The 18,505-nt window shown below is 45.4% G+C and overlaps 1 protein-coding gene across 6 annotated transcripts in view; it reads right to left on the bottom strand.

Annotated features, from left to right (window-relative positions):
* Positions 1 to 302: 302 nt before the first annotated feature.
* The window catches only part of GTF2I (general transcription factor IIi), a 110,221-nt gene continuing 92,018 nt past the window's right edge, over positions 303 to 18,505 (bottom strand). For all 6 annotated transcript variants that reach the window (XM_058710191.1, XM_058710192.1, XM_058710193.1 and 3 more), the window contains 15 exons: positions 17,843 to 18,026; positions 17,141 to 17,199; positions 16,392 to 16,466; positions 12,619 to 12,720; positions 11,793 to 11,858; positions 10,847 to 11,030; positions 9,350 to 9,408; positions 8,767 to 8,847; positions 7,272 to 7,355; positions 6,735 to 6,918; positions 5,505 to 5,533; positions 3,514 to 3,555; positions 2,702 to 2,743; positions 2,149 to 2,224; positions 303 to 1,444 (listed from right to left, as the gene is read on the bottom strand). In XM_058710191.1, coding sequence (XP_058566174.1) covers positions 2,166 to 2,224; positions 2,702 to 2,743; positions 3,514 to 3,555; positions 5,505 to 5,533; positions 6,735 to 6,918; positions 7,272 to 7,355; positions 8,767 to 8,847; positions 9,350 to 9,408; positions 10,847 to 11,030; positions 11,793 to 11,858; positions 12,619 to 12,720; positions 16,392 to 16,466; positions 17,141 to 17,199; positions 17,843 to 18,026 — 1,250 coding nt within the window. In that variant the 3' untranslated portion in view covers positions 303 to 1,444; positions 2,149 to 2,165. The remainder of the gene's footprint in view (positions 1,445 to 2,148; positions 2,225 to 2,701; positions 2,744 to 3,513; positions 3,556 to 5,504; positions 5,534 to 6,734; positions 6,919 to 7,271; positions 7,356 to 8,766; positions 8,848 to 9,349; positions 9,409 to 10,846; positions 11,031 to 11,792; positions 11,859 to 12,618; positions 12,721 to 16,391; positions 16,467 to 17,140; positions 17,200 to 17,842; positions 18,027 to 18,505) is intronic.

Raw genomic sequence — 18,505 nt, 5'->3', positions numbered from 1 at the left:
GCTAGCGATCAGGGCGCTCGTTCTGCCTTCCCCGAGCGCACCCACGGAGAGAACAGAAAGTCCCCAGAGTGCATGCGCTGCAGGGTTCTGTCGCAGGAGGAGCTCCGGCTGGAGCGGCCCGGGGAGGGGACGGGGAGGGGACGGGGGGGGGGGGGGGGGGGCGGCCCCAGCACCGCCCCGAAGGGCAGAGTCGGGGGCTCCCCGGAACGGCGCCCTCCTAGCCCTCGCCCTGCACGCCGCCTACCGCCGAACCACCCGGGTTCCCCAGACAGAACCACGAAAACACCTTCGAGAGCAATGAGTTAGTGTGTGAAAGGCATGGATGGATTTTATTTATTACCCTATATCTACAATTTAATTTGAGGTAAAATATAAGCAACACATAAAAATGCCTATTTCTGCTACCATGTAATATAATTCTCCATCGTGAATATTGTGATAAAGCTAATGGAAACTCTATGCCGTCACGTACTCTAGCTTCTTATAGCTGGTATTTTACAACTCTCATTGTCTGTGAAATCCCAACACACGTACGATTCTCCCACGAAGGGCGCAGGACTCTCAGAGGGCGCAGAATCAGCTCGTGGGCCCCTCCCTCCCCACGCTGGAGCCTCAGTGCTACACGTCGAGATCTAAAATGGCGAAGGCAATGGAAACGCGTGGGGCCTGACCCAGGCGGGAGCGGCGTTCCGAGGAGACCCACACCGCCACAGGTCACAGGGCGGTGAGGCTTTAGTGTCTCGGAGCTCGCCCCGACACTCATACCTGATCTTCAGCTTCTGGAACACCAGGCGTTTTATTCGGACGAGAAGTCAGGGTGGGAGAGGTTCCGAGGCTCCGTCTGTAAGCCACACGCCGACATGCTAACCTCTCGCTGGCTGTTAGGCGATCCGGATGGTGGTTTTTTTAATTATGATAAAAAAACATATGAACCATGATAGATAGCTTAGGAAAAGGTTTAGTCAAATATACAGATACTAGCTGTTCACTCAGTCGTCAAGGAGAGCCGTGAACAAAAGGATCATTTAAATGATTTCTCAAATAGAAAAAACCTAAAAGGACTGTCACAGGTGCTTTCTTCACTGCAGGAGCTGAGATGTTCCCGGAGGAGAGATCTTCACTTGATTGGAAAACAAAACACCACAGCTGAAGGCTCTGTTGCTGCGTAAAAAATCTGATGAGATTCATCCCTGCCATTTTCCCTGTCGTTTTTCCAGCATTGCTGTAAAATCCTTATAATACATTCCAAAGTAAACCAGCCATTCCAAATCTACAGTCACTCTGCTCTTTAATTCAATTCACAGAACTGCTGAAAAAGTAGACATTTCTATCTAAAAGTAGAAAAAAAGGTTTGTATAGAAGGTATTTCTGTTATACAAGTATATTACACAGCTCGGGGCAGTAACAGGTCCGAAAAGCTCTTCTCACCCACTGATACTTTAAGCTAAAACAGAAGAGAAAACAAACAAGCGAGAACACGGGTTAATCTGATTACAAGACTTTCACATCCGCAGATAGCACAACTCAATCAGCACTCAAGTCCATGAACTGACAGTATTAAAAAAAAAAAAAAGCCCTCAGGCACACCTCAGAGCCCACTGCTGCGAAGCTACACCCTCCGACCAGCGCGTCTACATTCAACAGCTGGGGCCCGGGGAGGAGCGACGGGACGGGAGCGGAGGTGGCTGACTCCCGGCATAGGGCTCCGCTCCTGTTAACAACCGGGCCAAGTTCAGGAAGTCTGAACAGCAGGTTCAGGGTTGTAAGTAAATTATGCGAGCTGCAAAATGGATTGAGCAGCTTGGCCAGACTCTGCAAACACCATTATTGTGACTGGGGAAAAAGCCAGCGTGGTGATACGGATTCAGAGTGAACTCCAATGGAGAGGATAAGATCTACCCTACAGATCAGAAACAAAACATTTTTCTTTTAGGGCAAAGCGCTTTTACGTCTTTGGCTCAAAGGCAGATATTGATCTAAGGAAAATCTTTCTGCTTGATCTTCTAATTCAAACCATCCGGTAGGGCTTACACTTGGACCTCATTATGGCCGAAGCAGGGAAAACACAGTATTAGATTATGAGCATGCGGGGGAGGGGGAAGTTCAGACGAACACTAGACGGCATCCCAGACACAGATGCTGATTTACCCTAGGAGGGAAGAGGTCTACCACGTAGGGTCTGGTTCTTGCTTGATCTGAGAGTTTCCATCAGTCTCCTTTATTTCTATCAAGAAAACCAAAAGGGAACTGATAAATTACACTACGAATGCAAACCTGTATAATTATAAACCCACTCAGATCAAACTATGTGCTAAAATGACTTATCAAGAATTATAAAGATACTAAAGATAACATTTTCAGAGACAGTGTTTCCCTAACAGTTCTTAATTGTGCCACTTAAGTGTTCACAGTAACAAGCATCTTCTTATGTATCTATTTAAAAATCTAGGTTAGAAAGTAGTTATTCCACTGGCTCAGAATTCATTACGAGTCATTTGGAGAAAACGGAGCAGAAGAACCATGAGTCATCGCCAACACGCCATTTCTGGGCAAAAATGACACATCCAATTCACCCAGAAACAAAAGAAAACCCAAGCACACAGTTCTAGTGAGACGGCTCGAACACCACCGTCAATCCCTTGTCCTAAGAGCGCTCCTGGGGGACTTCAGTCTTGGACCACCGGCTGCCCTACCCTTTTACCTTCTGTTGCAGGGCCCTCCAACTGGCTTGGCTCAGCGGATTCTGCAGAGAAACACATCAAGATTTGCTGTAACGCTGTTTTAACATTGCTGTCTCTCACTTATCTACAAGGGCCCAGAGGAAGCCAGGAGAAAGCTCTCCACAGCAGCCACGGCTTCTTGGGATTAAACACACGTGTCTCACGTGTCTCAACTAGTGTCTCAACTGGTCTAACAAAAGTCTCCTTTTTCGGACATTTCAGTTTCCTCACACAACCCAAGTCTTAAATAACAATTGTCGTTTCACATAGTTCTAACATGAGGGAACAAGTTCCTTTTTCACGTCCTTTTCCCCTCTTCTGTGGGTTCCCCTTTAATAAAAGCCTTCTTTTGGTTTCAGTGAACCACAGTAGCAGGCTTCAACGCTGGTTTCTAAGGAATGTTTAAAGCCACAATACACGCATTTCCACCCGGCACAATCCGGCTCATGACCAGCAATGGAAATGAATGGCACCGACGGTGAAGTCTAGACAAGCTTCGCCCTCAGAAATTGCACTGTACACGCTTGGCCTTGGGGTTCCTGACCTCCTTCCCAGCTGACAGGGGCACTGGAGTCAAATGGCATATGCCCCACACTTCTCAGTTGGGACCCAGAGCTCGAGCACATACAGGCTTCCACACACGGGAGTCAAAGACAAAGTCTAAGTGTGAGTGTGTAAATGACTTTCCCTAAAGTTAGGCGAATGTTATTAGCAAGTGAGGCCCCACAATTTTATGTGGTCCATTTTATCACAAAAGCAGGAATAATTCTATGTTTTACCCCACTTAATTTACCTTGTATCACTGGGCCTTCTGACTCACTCTGATCGACCAACTCTGAAAATAAAGTAGATTGATGTAAACAATAACTTAATGCATGCTGTTACAATGGAAAAGCATTTATACATACATTCTCAATTTGGATGCTCCAACTTGGCCACAACAGGCACTATTTTCCTATGACAAGAAGGGAACACAAGAGTTCTGGCATGTCCCATCAGAAGAACTAATTTATAGTAATTACTGGAAAATTCTATTATAGACTACTGCACAAGGATGAGAACAAAATTGAACATTTTAAACAAAGTTAAGGGGGCTAGGAGGTTTAAAATACAATGCTCTTTGAACCTAACAGTTATATAGAAGACAGATGAATTGGGATTAATAATTAAAAAAAAAAAAAAAAAATCCAGGGACGCCTGGGTGGCTCAGTCGGTTGAGTGTCTGACTTCGGCTTAGGTCACGATCTCGCAGTTTATGAGTTCGAGCCCCGAGTCAGGCTCTGTGCTGACAGCTCGGAGCCCAGAGCCTGCTTTGGATTCTGTGTCTCCCTCTCAATCAATCTCTCTCTCTCTCTCTCTCTCTGCCCCTCCCCTACTCATGCTCTGTCTCTCCCTCTCTCTCTTTTAAAAATAAACATTTAAAAAAAAGAAAAAAAAAAGAGGAAAAAATTATCATGGGATTTCTTTAAATGACCAAATTCCCTGGTGTGATCCAAGCTGAATGTCACACAGATGATGAAAATATCTATGAAGCAAGGTGTGTGTCCTCTTTCATTACTGACATCACCACGGACTAACACACTTGGCCCAGACAGAGAATAAGAAAAACAGAACCTATGAAAAAAAAGTCATGGTTTGGGGGTACAATCAAATGAACACATTTTGTGATAAAGTGAAACCCAAAACTTGGGAGGCAGAGGAGACAGAACGAAATCCAGGACACTGAAGAGTGGAGCCCCCAGCGGGATGAACGGCTTGAGGACAGGGGGGCAGGCAGCACCTATAGTCACTGCGTGATTTCCCAGGCCGGCTGGGGGGGGGGGGGGGCACGCTGCTGCTCCGTGGGCCCCCAAAACTCCTGAACACTAAATTGAAGAGGCTCCCCACTTTCCCAGTGAACAGACTACAGACTGAGTACTCAAAGTAGAGGGGTTTTAGAGAGTTATAAAAATAATGCCAATTGGAAAAAAGACTGAAATGCTAACGGTACCGGGAAAGAGAATGTTCACTTTTGAAACATTTCAATGAAGTCGGCAGAACCTAAAACATACCAGCACGTGTATATACAGTGTTTGCTAAAAATACGACTTAAAATGATAAGAACATCAAGGAATTGGAAGAACGGACATATATACATTTGCTGGTGCAACAACGTTTGAGAGCACAACGTGCCAGATGGAGGCTTGACCAGGAACGGAAGCAAGGTACGGCTCATTAAAGATCTACTTATCTAGCACAGTGATTACACAGTAACAGTAAAGTTACTGTGGTAATAGTATCGAATACAGATTGTATTTCCTGAGCACATAAAGTACTGCTCTGGGTTAGGGGTCAACAAACTTTTTCACCAAGAGCTAGGTGAGTGCGTATTTCAGGATTTGCAGGGGACGATGCTCTCTGTTACAGCTCCCAACTCCGCCTAAGCAAACAGGCCTTCTTGGAAACGTTCTTTTTATCTCCCCCTCCGCCCGCAATAAAACTTTATTTACAAACACAGGCAACAACTCTCTGATCCCCGTTTAAGATGTCTGACACGTGATGAGTCATTTAAAATGCTCTAAAGCTCTCAATATGGGTACTATAACATCACCATTTTAGGAACAAATAAAGTGAGATTTAAAAGCTCAACAAGTGACCCCATTTCACATGTATAACGTGCACAGCGCTTTTACACTGAGGCTAAAACCCCAACTTCGCCCAGTTGCTGCTGTAGGTGAACGGAAATATCTACCGTGTGAGCAAAGTGCAGTCTCGAAACAAAAAGACTTCATGAAATTTACTCACGGTTATTAATCACAAGTCCCGGAAATGGTCTGAAGAGAGAAACAAATGGGGTAACCGTTTATTTTTACTCTACAAGCAGTTACACGTACATTCAGCTTATCTCACTAACTTGTAACTCATGTCACTTACGTGTCACACCGAGCACTGTTACCAACTACGTTTCAATCTGACACTTTTTAATCTATGGACACACAGACACGTGAAGAACTCTACAGGCCATTATTAGAAAAGGCCACAGCAAAGACGGTGAGAAGAGAACAGCAGTGAAGAAGAAAGAAGAGAGGAATTCCGGCAGCAGGGTCTAACGGAAGCAGGCTTTTACCGAGACCCCCGGGGAGGAGCACGGATGACAGACTCGGGTTAAGTGGGACAAAAACTGGGGGAAGATGAGCGGATGCCAGGAAGGAACGTCGGGAGAGGTTACCACGTGAGCTAGCTCCCAGAGCCAGACCTGAAGGACCTGTACCGGACACAGTGGGAACCTGGCAATGAGCTGACTGGGAGGATCTCGTGACAGCCACGTTTCTGGGAGGTGGGAGGAGCGTAAAGACGCCACGGATGCGTGCTCGGGCAGCTGGGAAGGAGGACACCTACTGCCAACCTCCTGGGACGGGCCCACGGTAAGGAATGGAATTCCCGATGGGGTTGGCGAGGAGGTGCGATCATCGCTCCCAACGCTGTGGATAAGGAGCTGATGCTCTCAAAGGTGACAACCCACACTATTGTTGTGCAGACAAGGAAGGAAACAAAAGGACCTGGCTGACTTGGGGTCAGACTCGACTGCCCAGAGCCTGCGATGACGGGCCCGAGACACGGGCTGGCCATTTTTCCTTAATGGGCCAGACAGTAAATATTTCAGGCTTTGCAGACGACGCTGTCTCCGTCCCAATGACTCAGTGTGACCCCGGTACCCTGAGAGCAGCGGTCGGCACTATGGACACAAGTGCATGGCACGGTGTCTTAATACAACTTTATAAGATAAACAGGTAGTGGGCTGGATTTGGTCCACAGGCGACGGTTTGCCAACCCCTTGCCTTAAACACCAGAGAATCCAGAGTCAGCCCAGGGAGAAGAGAACCTCACAGTAAGATAACTGAAGTATTTTACGTGTTTCCCTTCGCCACATGGTGAGCTGGACTCTACTATTCCCTAGGCCTACATTCTGGAAGACGACGTAGCCTCATGGTCTGCAGATTCATTCTTCCAAACAAGCAGGGAGCTTTCACTTACCGAATGACTGTGAATTTAATGAACTCGGCAGAATCTAAGATCCTTCTCATGGAGCTGATTTCCAGGTAACTGGGGGCTTTGAATGACACTCCAGGAGGCATGCCGTCAACCACCACACAGCCAGGGTTAATTGTGATTTTCCTGTAGGGAACTTTCACAGGGAAACCCATACCAATAGCTTCACCTAGGACAAGACAAACAGCACAAAAGCACAGATTAACCTGTCATCTTAGAAGTGGCTAAAAAGGACAGGACCAACATTTAAACATGGTCTCCGCTGTTAATAAAGGCAATGCACACGACAAGCAACCTTACCTTTGAACCTCAGTTCTGGTCACTTTGATATCGACCTGACGGTCAAGAGTCTGACAGAGCTAAGGTTTCCTTAGGAAAGAACTTTAGAGAAACTCAAACACTTACGTTGAAAGCTTATTTCCTTGCATAACGGGAAATAACAACTATCTGAGCTTAAGCTACAGTCCAGTACTGGAACACCCAAGCTCACCACAAGCAGCACCCTGCAAATGCAGAACTCACCGAATTTCCGACTGAAGAGGTCGTTCACTTGCTCTCTGAGCTGTCTCGCTTTTTCGACTTTTGACAGCCTTTCATTATCATCATCTAGAAAAGGCGAGAGGACAGTTCTAGCTTAATAATGCAATTAAAAATTTTTTTAAACGTTTATTCATTTTTGAGAGACAGAGTGTGAATGGGGGAGGGCAGAGAGAGGGAGACACAGAATCAGAAGCAGGCTCCAGGCTCTTAGCTGTTAGCATAGAGACTGACACTGGGCTCAAACCCACAAACTGTGAGATCATGACCTGAGGTGAAGTCGGATACTTAACTGAGCCACCCAGGCGCCTCAATAATGCAATTTTAAAGTATTTAAAAAAATTTTTTTAATGTTTATTTTTGAGAGAGAGAGGGAGACAGAGTGTGAGTGGGGGAGGGGGAGAGAAAGAGAGAGGGAGAGACAGAATCCAAAGCAGGCTTCAGGCTCTGAGCTGTCAGCACAGAGCCCAACACAGGGCTCAAACCCACAAACTATGAGATCATGACCTGAGCCAAAGTCGGATGTTCAGCCGACTGAGCACCGACAGGTGCCCCTAAAGTATTTTTTTTTTTTATTTTTTTTAAATTTTTTTTTTTTTCGACGTTTTTTATTTATTTTTGGGACAGAGAGAGACAGAGCATGAACGGGGGAGGGGCAGAGAGAGAGGGAGACACAGAATCGGAAGCAGGCTCCAGGCTCCAAGCCATCAGCCCCAGAGCCTGACGCGGGGCTCGAACTCACGGACCGCGAGATCGTGACCTGGCTGAAGTCGGACGCTTAACCGACTGCGCCATCCAGGCGCCCAAAGTATTTTTTTAATGTCTATTTAATTACGGTAGAGAGAGAGAGAGAGAGAGAGAGAGAGAGAGAGAGAGGGAGGGAGAGAGAGAGAGAGAAAGTGAGTGAGCAGGAGCAAGGGAGGGGCAGAGAGAGAATCCCAAACAGGCTCTGTGCTGACAGCTCAGAGCCTGGAGCCTGTGTGCTGAGAGCACAGAGCCTGATGCAAGGCTTGATCTCATGAGCTGTGATCAAGATCAGAGCTGGACGCTCAACCGAGGCACCCCGGTGCCCCAATAATGCAAGTTTAATTCCAAGTCAAATTTTACGTGCTGAGTCAACCTGCTTTATGTTTTTGGAAGACTGAGGTATTTTACACTAATCAAGATTAAAACAACTTAACCAAATGATTTGAGTATGACAGCAACCTGAAAATGCTAAGCCTTTATTCCTATTATGAAGAGCTTCACCTGCTCTCTTGTACGGATTTCCTAAACAAGACGCGAGGTACTAGCTCATGCCGCATTCGGTAACCTCCTAGAGCGTTCTGCAAAGCAACCAATGAGATGATGTGTTTGGTGAGTGCTTTCTGAAGGGCAGGCGGGGACGCAGTGCTGCACAGGGCGAGCACCGGGAACCTGTCTACTCTAACACCCAAAGAAGGGAAACCCGACTAACGAGAGAAAGGCAGAGAAACCATACCTGGAATCGTCACCTGAATGATGTTAAGATCTTCAACACCAGACGCAGTAGTATTAACATTGGGCGAAGAATTTATTTTTCCTTAACATAGAAACATCAGATCAGAGTGTACACAGAATAGGTTCAAATCCTCTCTACTCATGTGCTTACAATCCAGATTCCGCAAGGTAGTATTTCTTTGTTCAATGCTTGTTCCTTTTTATGGTCTATTTTGTCATTCTGTGGTATTAAGCTTCTTTAAAGACTTTCTCCCCCTCGCCGCCTTTTCTTTCTTGTTGGGATTAGTATAGCATCAGACACACAGAGATTCTCATTCGTTAAACAGACTCCAAATCATAAACCAGTCACAGCCCCACTTTATTTTTCTCAAAGTGGGCTCCACGCCCAGCACGGAGCCCAACACAGGGCTTGCACTAACTTATGACCCTGAGATCAAGACCTGCGCTGAGACCGAGAGTCGAGACGCTCAACCGACTGAGCCCCCCAGCTGCCCCTCAACCACAACGCTCTGGATTTCATGGCAGTAGACCACTGCTGGGAGAGGGGCTGTGAACGGCACGTTTCCTGTAGCAAGGACACTCACTCGGAGGGCTCTTCGAGGAGGATGTGCTCTCCTTAATTGCGGTCTCAAACATTTCAGGCCTGCAACACGAGAAGAGAGGAAAAAACCATGTTTGCTAATAATCTGATAAGAAAACGTTAAACTTTCAACAAAATTAAAAAAACCATTTACTTTCTGTAAATACACATTCCAATTGTTAGGAATGGAGAAACAGAAAGAACAGTGCCTCAACGAAAGGAACGTATACAAAAAGACCAATTATACTTATGATCGTAACACCTGCCCTGCCCTCCCGAGCTTAAATTAGGGGCTTCTTCGCCCAGTTTCCACTCTACCCTGGAAGGATCCAGTGCTAGACTTGAGAATGGAGAGAGGGAGCAAGGCTGCACATGGGCAGCACGGAACCATAAGCACGAGTCTTTCTCTATTAAGTAGAAGCCGAGGCCTTCACTACTTACTGCCAGACCTCTGCAGACCCCAAAAGGTAGCCATTGCACTTGGTGGTGTTGCCTTCGAGTATCTGCCAACACTGCTGTGGGACTCCAAAGCAAGCACTAACAAATGGAACCTCAAAGTCACTGCAATTAATTTCAGATAATGCTTAACACCAATGAGTATTTTTAAATTCCAATTATTCCCCCCTATCTCAGTGGTGTTGGCCTAATTCATAGACCTCCAAGGCAAACAGAAATGAAAAACATTCTGTAAGCTGGAGAAGGAACGGGGCTCCACAAGACTCCACTACTACTCACCTTCCAGCAGCATCGACCAGTAAAATACGATGGTAGATTTCAACAAAATCAAGTTGTTAGGCCCCCTGGCAACCTACAGCCCTCCTTCCCTATTTTAACCAATTATGGAGAACGTGAAAGGTCCTCAGAGGTACAGTTTAAAGAGTTTTGGATCCTACAGCTAATTTGGCCACAAAGCTGAATCCATGCGCCAGTCCGGCTGTGCCCTAGTACCAACTCGTTTCGTCTGCACGTCCTTACTTTATTTTTTGAAGTTAAAAAAATTTTTAGGGGCGCCTGGGTGGCTCAGTCGGTTAAGCGTCCGACTTCGGCTCAGGTCATGACCTCACCGTTTGTGAGTTCGAGCCCCGCGTCGGGCTCCGTGCTGACAGCTCAGAGCCTGGAGCCTGCTTCGGATTCTGTATCTTCCTCTCTCTCTTCCTCTCTCTCTCTCTCTCTCTCTCTCTCTCTCTCTCTGCCCCTACCTCTGCTCATGCTCTCTTTCTCTCTCAAAAATAAATAAAGGTTAAAAAAACTTTTTTTTAACTTTTTAACTTCTTTCTTAACTTTTAGAGAGAGGGAAAGAGAAATAAAGAAAGAATGTGTGCCCATGTTTGCACGTGGGACAGAGAGAGAGGAAGAGAGAGAATCCTAAGCGGCCTCCACATTCCGCTCAAGTCCCGGCACGGGGCTTGATCTCACGAACCGTGAGCTCCTGACCGGAGCCGAGATCTAGAGTTGGACACTTAACTGACTGAGCCACCCAGGCGCCCCTGAATGTCCTTACTTTTTAATGATGAACTTGATTTTGGCCTTGTTTCTGAGTATCTTCTCCAGCCTTGGGATGCCAAAAGTAGACGGCCGCCGGAAGGGTACACCCTCAGGCAGGCCCTCCACGTAGAAGTCTTCTGGGAAAGACTCAAATAATGCAAACGGCACTTTCACAGCTTGCTTGAGGCCAAGAGCTTCGCCTGTAAGAGACACACACGTTTCTCTTATTGCTCACATTTGCCACTTTCCTAAAGTCAACCTTTTTAAAAATGCATTTTAAATCAGTTTATAGATACGAAAATTACTCTTTTTTTAAGAAAAATATTTTAATTATAGAAAAATAGGTTCAATTTTGCAGTGCTCAGAAAAGTGGGAGAGATGATGGAATTCATGCTTGTGAAACCCAAACACTTTCTTTAATGTTTATTTATTTTTGAGACAGAGAGAGACAGAGCGTGAACAGGGGAGGGGCAGAGAGAGAGGGAGACACAGAATCTGAAACAGGCTCCAGGCTCCGAGCTGTCAGCACAGAGCCTAATGCGGGGCTCGAACTCATTAACTGTGAGATCATGACCTGAGCCCAAGTCGGGCACTTAACCGACTGAGCCACCCAGGCGCCCCAAACCCAAACACTTTCGATGACAGTAATATTAAAAACAATCTTTTTTTTTTTTTTTTTTTTAGTGTATTTATTTTTTGAGAGAGAGCAAGCAGTGGAGTGGCAGAGCGAGAGGGAAAGAGGGCATCCCACTGTCAGCACAGAGCCTGATGTGGGGCTCGAACTCACGAACTGTGAGATCATGACCTGAGTCAAAATCAAGAGTCGGACGCTTAACCAACTGAGCCACAGGCACCCCAATGATAGTAATATTCAAATACTGAACATTTTATTTTGTGCACATTCTTCTATTTGAAAAAGCTACCATATATATTTTAATACTCATCTTTCAAAATGACCTTACCGCATTTTTCATTGAAAAGATTTTCAACTTTCTGTTTTAGGTCTGTGATCTTGGCATTCCAGGCTTCTGCAAATAAAAACCAAGACAGTATTAGTAATACTTACCAAAATACGTCCACGCTCAGGCATTTCTCATTTTATTGTGTGTCTTTAAGAAGTACAAAATAAAAAAAAAACACAGGTTTTTAGCATAGTCAGGTCTGACAACTACTCTAATCCTACATCATTCAACTGTTTTATTATTACTAATATACTGGCCACAAATAAATGACATAGGCTAAAATAAAAAACAAATGAATACCAAGAAACCTTCCAAAAAAACAATTACAGCATCTACTATCTGCCTACTATCTACCCTGTAAATAATTTAGTATTTATAATCCTCATAATAATCCCATGAAGCAGGAACATTATCCCCATTTTACAGATCTAGAAACTGAGGCACAGGGGTTAAGTAACTATTACAATGCCTTTAATAGCTAATATACACGGACTTACCAGATAGAAAAAAACTTACCTAAAAAATTAAAGTATTTGTATTGTTTCCTTTTATTTAAAATTTTTAAAAATATTTATATATTTATTTTTGAGAAAAAAAAGAGAGGGTGCACAAGCGGGAAAAGGCAGAAGAGTGGGAGACCCAGAATCTGAAGCAGGTTCCAGGCTCCGAGCTGTCAGCACAGCGCCTGATACGGGGCTCGAACCCACAAACCGTGAGATCATGACCTGAGCCCAAGTCGTACGCTTAACCGTCAGCCACCCAGGCACCCGGATTGGTTCCTTTTATTTAAAATGGTGAAAGTAAGAAAAAGAAACTCCATATTTACCAAAGGAAAACTCTCTCCCTCGAGGCTTGAAGGGAACATTAGAACCATTAGTCTGAGTAGGGGTTCGAACTGCTGAGGTTTGAGGGTTGTTGTTATTAGGGCCTAAAGAAGAATTAAAAGAGAATCCTGATCAATGCATGCATTCAATCACGTTTAAGTACTGCTTACACTTTCTCTGGGACACGTGCCCAAAAAACAAAGTGACATTCAAATAGCACACAAGCATGGCGCAGTGGAAACGGGCAGGACGCACGGTGTCACAGCCCTCCCTCCACCCGTTTATCTACTGCCGTCCCTACAGTCAGTCATTTTTGCCCCAAACGTAATCAATTTTCTGGAACATCAGAGGTGCCCTCGCTTCACTTTGTGCGTCCCCGTGCCCTCTGGAGCCATTGAGTTGTTGGTCAGCTATGTTTGCTCACGTTCCTTTCAACCCTTACTTAACCACAGCTGCAGGTGCGAAGGTCTTTTCCTTTGGACACTCTAGCTGACTCTGGAAACACCCTTCCTTTGAATTCTGGGTACAATTTAGAAACAATGTTATAGGAAACCCCTTTCTTCCACCGAATATAAGGAGGGTTAGCTTAGGTTATTCTTAATAAACCCCAAGCCCTGAGTCTTCTTTATGTAGGGTCACCTAATGCTTAAATAATAAGCTGATTTTTTTTTTTTTAATGTTTTATTTATTTTTGAGACAGAGAGAGACAGAGCATGAGCAGGGGAGGCGCAGAGAGACAGGGAGACACAGAATCCGAAGCAGGCTCCGGGCTCCGAGATATCAGCACAGAGCCTGATGCGGGGCTTGAACTCATGGACCGTGAGATCATGACCTGAGCCGAAGTCGGACGCCCAACCGACTGAGCCACCCAGGCGCCCCATTAATAAGCTGATTTTAATCTTAAGCCAGCCAGCAATTTTTAAACAGTAAGGAAAATAGCCAAAACAGTGGGAAAATAAAAAGAAATTAAGTTTATTCAGATTTCTTTAGAAAACAACCAATATTCTAAAGACTCAGCTTCAAACTCTGAATTTCCCGACTTACAGAAATATCTGTATAGGCTCTGGACTTTCACCTAAACTACCTTTCTACGGAGTTACCTACTTCCTATGCTTGTCTTCACATAAAAGACTTCTGCTTGGGGAACGGTCTGCAGTGACACTGCCACAGCTAAAGGTGCACACGGTCACTGTCCCAAGCACATTACGTGTTTTAACTAACTTAGTGTCCATTTCAACCACGGAGAAACGGAGTCCCAGGGGCTATGTAATTTGCAGTCGACCGCACGGCGGCCAAGGTACGGAGGCGGGATAACCGTCGGAGTCTGGCTCCTTGGTCTCCACCACCACGCGGTCTCTCTGATGTGCTCGCAGACCCGAACCCGAGGCTTTCCTACATCTGGGCAACGGGTGGCCTCAGCACGGGTGTGGCCACTTCCACCTGCTGTACTTAGCCTGGATGTACACGGCCTCAGAAAACCCTCACGAGTGTCAGAGGCGATGACGTGAATGGGAGACTCAAGATGAAATGTATCTGTGATGATTGTCTATAAAACGTCAAGATGCAACATTCTACTCTAGTTATTTCAGAACTCGTGAGTCAAAACGACAGCTTCTTCAAGACGGCAAGGTGATGAGGGCCCAGGGACTCTGGGCTAGCTGGCTCCAGCAGCCTGGTTTAGCCGGCATCAGGCCAGCAGGCCACCCTGTCACCACGGCCCTCCAACAGGCTACTAGAGGCACCCAGCCCACACCTCTGCTTCTAACTGGATGCTGGCGATTCTAACAGGGTGAGACAGGGAGACACTTGTGGTGGGCAGACAGAACTGAGCGGATGAAAGTATCCAGCTCTTACCCTACGTGAATAAAGCAGCATTCACGCTTATGGTTACGTGAAATAACACCACACACCCACCACCCAGCTACATTTAAAATAACGACAACGTCAAGTACGGCGAGGATGTGAGGCAACTGGAATGCACGTATCCCTGGCAGGAGTATGCAACGAGAAAACCACTTTGGAAGATTGTTTGGCATCTAATGCTAACAACTCCCCGATTCTCGACTACATACCCCTCAAGGGGAGGAGGGCGTATGCCGCACTTTGTACACAAACGTTTGGAGCATCGTTTTTAGACAAGGCTGGAAACAAACCCGAATGTCCACTGACAAATGTATCAACAAAACATGGTGAATCCACGCCACGGAGGAACCCTCAGCACTAAAAATGGAGTGCTAAAATGCCGCATAAAACGTAAACCTGAGAGTGTTAGATGGAGAAAAAGCATCTGACCATAAAAAGAATAGATACAGTAGGACTCCACTTACAGAAGATTCCAGAACCACGGTGACAAAAAAGCAGAGCAGTGGTGGCCAGGGGGCCGGGCTGGGGGGTGGGGTGGGGGGGACTGGCTGCTGAGGAGCACGGGGGCATCCCAGGGTGGTGGATGTGTTCCAGAAGCTGACTGAAGTAGTGGGACGAACATGTCTCAAAACTCAAACTGTACAATCACAATGGGTGCATTTTACTAGGTCGAAATTATACCTAATACATTTATTTCTTAAAGTTAAAAACTCCCAAACCAGCACAATTTATTATTTAAAACAGAATATTAGTACAGTGCAAACAAAATACCACCCACCCACCCCCGGCCATAAATTGGCAGAATGTTCCTGGACACGGACACAGCTCTTCACTAAATAAATCCCCTTAAATACTACATCGGCCTTTGCAGACAATGGGTCCAGGCAGGGCTGATTCTGTATCTCCTCCGTGTCTTGCTTTGCACGTACACCTAATCCCAGAAGCTCCACTGGTCATCTCGTATCCGTGAAAGAAGGGACGAGAGGAAACCGAGAAGCCAGTCTCCTAGTTTCTGAGCTACTAAAGGGCAATCTACTTTCAAAATTTCTTTTAGGTAAGAAAAACATGCATCTCCCTCTTTGTAAAGTCACAGTTGGTTACAATAGAATACAATCTTAAAACTGTACCTGGTAAACTTATTTCTATAGACCCAATCATATTAACTCTTTATTTCTCTGTTTCTCTAACCTGTAACTCCTAACCAAGAGCTTACCTATACTCGCATTTTAAGTAGGCTCCCTGCCCACGTGGGGCTTGAACTCTCGGCCCTGGGACCAACAGCTGCATGTTCTACCAGGTGCCCCCAAGATAACAAAGTGGGGGCTGAGGCGCCACCTAGTACTGTAAACAATTAACACAAAACTTGAGGTTATGTGACAACAAAGAATCATCCTACGGAAGCGGGGCTTTCTTTCTGTGTGAATTGCAGAGACAGAGGGTAGTAACCATCCCGGACAGCAGGCGGAGAGCCACCTATATGGGGTGAAGTACTCTAACCCCGTGAACCTGCAAAGATGAGTCCCTCCACAGACCCCCTGGGAGTGGAGAAGGAGTTAGTTTGAAGATGTAGGAACGAGTTTAATCCAAGGCACTGCTGTTTCAACCATACCTCAACTCTTTACTGCAAAGAATAGGAAAAAAAAAGAGAGGAGAAAAGAACCGTACGTATTGCTCTCTGCACCCTTTGCTTTATTAGGAGGAAAGAAAAGCCTCTCAGGGATCGTCCTGCAAGCAGATTGCAATGTGCTCCAAGAACACCACGTGGACCGTTGGGAAATTCTGAATAGGAACAGTTCTGAAATTTACAAGAGGCAGCTCTTCACACCTAAGCCCAGTTTTGTAAAAATTCATTTGCATAAAAACAAACTGTAAACTGAAGAATCATCAGAAACCTACCCCAGGGTGGCCTTACCTTCCACAGTGACCTCAATTTCAGGAACTTTTGAATTACTCCCAGGGCTTCGTGGTCTTTTTGGGGACTGCAAGGCTGTAAAATAAGCACACGATTACTTCTGTGTACTGTAAAAAAAAACAAACAAAAAACAAACAACCCAGAAGCAGAGTGCGCCAAACACCCAGGCGCCTGGGTGGCTCAGTTAAGCGTCCGACTTCGGCTCAGGTCACGATCTCACCATTCGTGAGTTCGAGCCCCGTGTCGGGCTGTGTGCTTACAGCTCGGAACCTGAAGCCTGCATCGGATTCTGTGTGTCCCTCTCTCTCTCTGCTCCTCCCTTGCTCACACTCTCTCTCTCTCAAAAATAAACATAAAAAAGAAAAATTAAAAGAAAAAAAAAAAGAAAGAAAGCAGAGTATTAAAATTTATACAGTCTGGATTTTTTGGAGGAAACCGAAAGGATTCAATTGGAAGTTTAATCCTCCATGTGAGTCTCAACAAAGCTGTGGACACGTGAATGAAGGAGGACTGCAAACATGAAATTTTCAACAAAATGTTAAAAAAAGAAAAAGGGGTGGTGGCAGTTATGGGGGGTCCATTACATAAAACACCTGGGCGGGGGGGGGGGGGGGGGGGGGGAAGCAAGCAAACAAACAAACCGAAAGCCCCAAAAAGATACCGGCCAATGATTCCGTGTGACTTAGGTCCTGTCGATAAAGAATGTTTTAATGCACTGAGGTTAATAAAGAGTATATATCATGTCTTACCTTTAGTGTTTATTTTGCTAGCCATTCCCGGAGGCAAATAGGAGATAACTAGTTCAGGTCTAGAAAGAAAACCAAGAAACATTACAAGAGCCAGGACATGATACTGGTCTTCACAGACCGTAAGCATCATCATGACCAGAGATTCTGTTACTAAAGGCCATCATCATGTAATACACAATTAATTCTGTGTATTACAGAATTAATTACCCCCCCCACCAAGGTAATCTGCTACTTGGTTTTATGAAGAGTAAATGACTTCTTTCCTGAAAATGAAAATTCACTAACACCAGTTTAGTTGCTGCAACAGTGGAAATTCTGCAGACGTGTAAGTAAGGAACATAATTGTGGGAATTCAGCTGCGCACAAGCTTAATGAGGAATAACGGAGCAGAGAAAAATCTGACTCTTCACCCTCTACTCAGCATTTAGGAATGCTCAAGAGTCAGCACAGCGTCTCTGCCCAAGCTGAACACCGCCCCTGTGAGGCAGGTGTTAGCATTCTCCTTGTACTGACGGAGATCAAGTACAGGTTAAGGGATGTGCAAAGGCAGCAGCCAATGCCAGGACCGCAGCTCAGAGCTGTGTCTTCCCATCACGGACTACAAAGCCTTAGGGGTTGCCTGTAGCCAGAAAAAACTTTAAATAGAAACAGAACGTTACTGTTTTAATTCCAGGAATGACTACAGTGGCAAATCGAACTTACTTTTTAACAACAAACTTGATTTTATTACTCCCACGGACAATCCTTTCAAGTCGTGGGATTCCAAACCAGGTAGGGCTTCGGAAGGGAATTCCTTCTGGCAAGCCTTCTACATAAAGGAACTCGGGGTTTGATTCAAACACAGGGTATGGTACTTTTACTGCCTCTGTGAGTCCAAGAGCTTGAGCTGCAGGTGAGGAGAACATAACGTGCGGAAGGTAACATTTTACAGACATTCTTTTATTTTTGTCTGCAATCTTAATAATAAGCTTTTTAAATAACAAAAACCCTTCTTATCTTATCAAGGTATATTTGACATATAACATTATACTACTTTCAGATGTACAACAGAATGACTGGTATTTGTACAAACTGCAAAATGATCACAAGAAGTCGAGCTAACATCCTGGCATTCTCAAATGTGTTATGCAAAAATTCCCTACCACCTAGCAATCTCCGCTCACCATTATCTTTTTTTAAGGGGGAGCCTCCACTCAATTATTGGAAGCATTCCGCGTAGTGTACCGTGCAAAACTGAAGAAAGGGCCTAAAAAATAAGTACTTGTAAAAAGAACATTCTAGCCAAAGTGATCTCTGTGCTCTGTGCAGAAACGAACTACGGGCCATTTCACGCCCAAAGAGACAAGTGGGCCGTTGAAAGACGAG

This window comes from Neofelis nebulosa, chromosome 18, assembly GCF_028018385.1.
Source record: "Neofelis nebulosa isolate mNeoNeb1 chromosome 18, mNeoNeb1.pri, whole genome shotgun sequence".
Taxonomy (NCBI): domain Eukaryota; kingdom Metazoa; phylum Chordata; class Mammalia; order Carnivora; family Felidae; genus Neofelis; species Neofelis nebulosa.
Note: the sequence above shows the minus strand (reverse complement) of the source record. Positions and strands in the feature narration are given on the sequence as shown.